At 38.2% G+C, this 5,087-nt stretch overlaps 1 protein-coding gene across 2 annotated transcripts in view; it reads right to left on the reverse strand.

Moving 5' to 3' along the window:
* LOC109833350 (polyubiquitin) overlaps positions 273-5,087 on the reverse strand; it is a 6,810-nt gene continuing 1,995 nt past the window's right edge. Inside the window, exons 1-2 of one of the 2 annotated variants that reach the window (XM_020400996.1) lie at positions 3,234-3,380; positions 273-1,862 (exon numbers count right to left, since the gene is read on the reverse strand). In XM_020400996.1, coding sequence (XP_020256585.1) covers positions 489-1,862 — 1,374 coding nt within the window. In that variant the 5' untranslated portion in view covers positions 3,234-3,380 and the 3' untranslated portion in view covers positions 273-488. Of the gene's footprint in view, positions 1,863-3,233; positions 3,381-5,087 lie in introns of those variants that run through there. The other variant, XM_020400997.1, reaches the window with a different exon arrangement.

Below are 5,087 nucleotides of genomic sequence, written 5' to 3' on the forward strand. Positions count from 1 at the left end.
TTTTTTTTTTTGGGTGGATTCTCACATGAATCCAGCCTAATTCCTCGACTGTTATCGAAATTGTTTAACAAGTATCAACTGTTGTCTGAATTGTTTAACAAGTATCATGTGACTGCAGTTTCAGTTTCTGCGTTAAAAGTTACGATTGTTCGATTAGATTCCAGACCCCATGCAAAAGCTCACTCAAGCTCGCTCAAATCAAATCAATCGTCTCTGTCCGAGCTAAATCTGAGAACACAGCCATCCACAGAAGAAGCTTTGCCAAAACGAACAAAACAAAACCACACGATCGCAAGATTATTTACCACATAACAAGACACTATTACCAACCGGTCACAAAGTACTAAACATAAAAACATAAAGAAACTACATATTAAAGAGTTCAAGGACTGCCAGCCATCACACTTCGGCTGGCCATTATCCAACAGACACAAAGTTTTCAAACGAACAGTAAACTAGCAGAGACACCCAAATGCGAGCCGACCCATTCACATCCCACCACGAAGACGAAGCACCAGGTGAAGTGTGGACTCCTTCTGGATGTTGTAGTCCGCGAGGGTACGTCCATCCTCCAGCTGCTTGCCTGCAAAGATCAGCCTCTGTTGGTCCGGAGGGATCCCCTCCTTGTCCTGGATCTTCGCCTTCACATTGTCAATCGTGTCGGAGCTCTCCACCTCCAGGGTGATGGTCTTGCCGGTGAGGGTCTTCACAAAAATCTGCATACCACCACGGAGACGGAGGACAAGGTGGAGGGTGGACTCCTTCTGAATGTTATAATCCGCCAACGTTCGCCCATCCTCAAGCTGCTTGCCAGCAAAGATAAGCCTCTGCTGGTCTGGGGGGATTCCCTCCTTGTCCTGGATCTTTGCTTTCACATTGTCGATGGTGTCGGAGCTCTCCACTTCCAAAGTGATGGTCTTGCCGGTTAGGGTCTTAACAAAAATCTGCATGCCTCCCCTCAGCCTCAGCACAAGGTGAAGGGTGGACTCCTTCTGGATGTTATAGTCAGCGAGGGTGCGGCCATCCTCAAGCTGCTTGCCGGCAAAAATCAACCTCTGCTGGTCTGGGGGGATTCCCTCCTTGTCCTGGATCTTTGCTTTCACATTGTCGATGGTGTCGGAGCTCTCCACTTCCAAAGTGATGGTCTTGCCGGTTAGGGTCTTGACAAAAATCTGCATGCCTCCCCTCAGCCTGAGCACCAAATGGAGGGTCGACTCCTTCTGGATGTTGTAGTCAGCAAGGGTACGGCCATCCTCCAACTGCTTGCCAGCAAAAATCAGCCTCTGCTGGTCTGGGGGGATGCCCTCCTTGTCCTGAATCTTGGCTTTTACATTGTCGATGGTGTCTGAGCTCTCCACTTCAAGGGTGATAGTCTTGCCAGTGAGGGTCTTGACAAAAATCTGCATGCCTCCCCTCAGCCTGAGCACCAAATGGAGGGTAGACTCCTTCTGGATGTTATAGTCAGCGAGGGTTCGGCCATCCTCAAGCTGCTTTCCAGCAAAGATCAGCCTCTGCTGGTCTGGGGGGATTCCCTCCTTGTCCTGGATCTTGGCTTTTACATTGTCAATGGTATCGGAGCTCTCAACCTCGAGAGTAATCGTCTTCCCAGTGAGGGTCTTGACGAAAATCTGCATCCCACCACGAAGACGGAGGACGAGGTGGAGTGTGGACTCCTTTTGGATATTGTAATCAGCGAGGGTACGGCCGTCCTCAAGCTGTTTGCCGGCAAAGATCAGTCTTTGCTGGTCAGGGGGGATCCCCTCCTTGTCCTGGATTTTGGCTTTGACATTATCAATGGTGTCAGAACTCTCGACCTCGAGAGTGATGGTCTTGCCTGTGAGGGTTTTCACAAAGATCTGCATCTGTAGACCAGAAAATGTGATGATCAGCAAGCAGTGGAAGAAGAAAAGATGGATCATTAAATAGATATTAAACAAGAATGCAATTCAATCATGCAATTTCCAGCCCCAGAAAAAAAAATCTTTCATGGGATCCTATATACTAACTCAATAGTTAATAAGATATAATTTTCCTCAGGAAGAACTCCCAAAATCTCTCGAGCATTTTTTAAATTCATCAAAGAAAAGATCGTGTACCCCTATATATGTTTTTGATTAACCAACAATACATGTTAACATAAAAAGCTTAACAAGCAGAGGTCTTTAAAGTTCCTCAATCTAATCAAATCCAAGACCGAAGGCTCTGATAAAAAGAAGTCCACAATAATAGGAACAATCTCTTAAATTATCCATCATAAAGTTCTAATGAAGTCTGCTTTTTTTAAATAAATAAATCAAAGAAAAGCAAATACTATGTTCTCTCTCATGATGTTTTTAACCAAAAATACATGAGAAAATAAAGAAATAATCCATCATAAGTTACGATAGTTCTTTCATCAAATCTGATGGAAAAAATCACAAAGGCTGCTCTATTTTAATTTCTTGAGCGAAAAGTGAAGAACATGTTGTCTCTAATTATGAGTAGATGATAAATAAAAAAAGAACAAATTTTTTAAACAGACCCATTTCAATTTTTAATTTTCAAAACCGACTCTTTTTTTTTTTTTTACCAAAACCGACCCGATTTTATGATTAGCAGATTAATCACCTTCCTAAATAGTCGGGGTTGGCAACCCCGACTATTTAGGACGGTGTTAAACCCTAATTAGAAGCATTAAACCCTAAAAATTAATGTCCTAAATAGTCGGGGTTGCCACCCCCGACTATTTAGGAAGGTGATTAGTCTGCAAAAAGAGTCGGTTTTGAAAATAAAAAGTTAGAATGGGTCTGTTTAAAAAATTTGTTCATAAAAAAATTACCCATCAAAAGTTCAGACAGTTCCCAAATCAATCAGATCTAAGACATATTTTTTATGTTATCATAATTTCACAAAAATCTCACAATAACAGAAACAATCTCTTAAATTGAGACGATCTATTAGAATTGTAACCAAAAGCCCTAAACCCATGAAGACAAAATTATTTATCACAACTCCTGGAGATTTCAATCCCATCAGACCCAACATCGTCATATTATCATGGCCAAAATCCAAAAACACGAATCCTAGATCGTTGAGATCAAACAATTAAATTAGGGCCAAGGAGAATCACAGATCTAAAATCTACGGATCTCAACAGGGTCTAAGAAATACCACAGATATAAATCTAGGGATCTGAAAAAAAAACGCAAAAAATAAATAGAAAAAAATGTTGAATATAGAATCTCTGAACGAACCTTGATAAGAGAACGATCGGAGATATTCGCGGCGCTTGAGAAAGATTTTGATGAGGGAAAAAAATAGAATTGGGGCTTAATTTATAGCCGAGGTTGCCGACCTAAGTCGTTAGAGAAACCCAATAAGAACGCGACACGTGTACGGTATGAGCTGTAAAGGCGTGCCTTGAACGGCAACGCTTGCTTTCTCTCCTTGTTGGGAGGAACTAGGAAGTCTCGTGAGGCGTCGGAAAGGTCGAGGTAGCGGAGGGTTCGGTCTCCGTTAGTTGACGTCGTTAGTGATGTCTGCCGTTAAAGTTTTTTCTAGATAAGCCACGTCCACTCAATAAGTGGGGTTCGCAATTGCTAATCTATCTATCCATCTAAATGTGCATGTTTGCTGTATTCACTTCTAAACAGTAATTTTGAGAGTTGGATTGCCGAAAATGCCATTTTGAACTTGGCCTGATTTGATTTGGGAGAAGGGTAATTTTGTCCTCACACACCCCTAAAGTTACTGTTTGGATAAATGTGTGGTGCATGGATAATATGAAATTATACTAACTCAGTATTTTGATCGTACAGGTAAGTCTAGAAGGTTAAATTTTTTTTATACGTCTCTGGAGGTTTTTTCTTGAGTCTTATGAACGTCCTTTTAGATTTAATTGAAAGGAATTTTTCTTTTAAATTGCTACTTTTTCTTTTCTATTTTTTTTATATATACTCTGTTTTTTAATAAATATGGGCATATAAATAACTTATAGTATTTTATGAGATTTTTTAAACTATGGACTGTTATAATCTGATAAAGATTAGAAAAATATTTGATTATTAGAATTTTTCTAATTACGAATGAAGATTTGATGAGATTGTCCATATGTTACCTTCTAATAGGAAAAAGAGACATGTTGATACTTACGCTATGACACATGTTGACTTTTTATATCTTTATAATATGACACGTGTCCATATGTCATCTTCCAATAGGATAAAGATGTATGTCGATACTTATATTATGACACATGTTAACTTTTTATATTTTTATAATATGTCACGTGTTAATTTTTCTATGCATATAGGAATTCCACTAATTTCCCTTTATATATATAAAGGGAGGATAATTGGTGATTCAAATACCAATTTCCCCCTTTATAAATCAATAAATATATTAGATAATTTTATCGTGCTGCAGAAAAAAGAGTAAAACATACACAACAGGAAAAAAGATATTAACTAAAGAATAGAGATAGAAAATTTTTGGATGTGATTTTCGATGTTATACTTTCGTGGGGTAACAAAACAGGGACATAAATAAACCTATTTTCGGTCCTTTATATCAAGCTTGTATGAGTTGTATCCCTAATGATGTTTATGCTCAGTTTAAGGTTCTAAATTTGAAAGTTGTTCAGAAATCATCAACTCTATCAGCACAAACAGATATACAATTTATCATAATTGATTTAAATTTTTTTTTGAGAAAAAGGATGGAATACCACAAAGGTATTCCAGCCAGCTAAATTAAGATTTGGTTGTTATAATTGATTTAAATTAATTAAGTTGCATTAAACAAACACCAATTGCAAACGGAACGCAACTGCAACCATTTGTATTAAATGTATATCAACTCTTATCCACGTAAACATATTTTGGTTCAACTAGCACTAAACAATTCCAATTGGATGACAACTCCAACCAATCGTGTGTAAAAATATAAAAAAAAAACAATAATTCTATCAGGCGATGAACTTTATTTTCTTGTCATCATCCACAACATCACCAATATCTTTTTTTTTAATTAATAATAATAATAATAATAATAATAATAAAATTACCCAGGCTCTTAATGAGCGTAACTTTAATTGAAATAGCCTCTTA

This window comes from Asparagus officinalis, chromosome 3, assembly GCF_001876935.1.
Source record: "Asparagus officinalis chromosome 3, Aspof.V1, whole genome shotgun sequence".
In the NCBI taxonomy this organism is placed as follows: Eukaryota; Viridiplantae; Streptophyta; class Magnoliopsida; order Asparagales; family Asparagaceae; genus Asparagus; species Asparagus officinalis.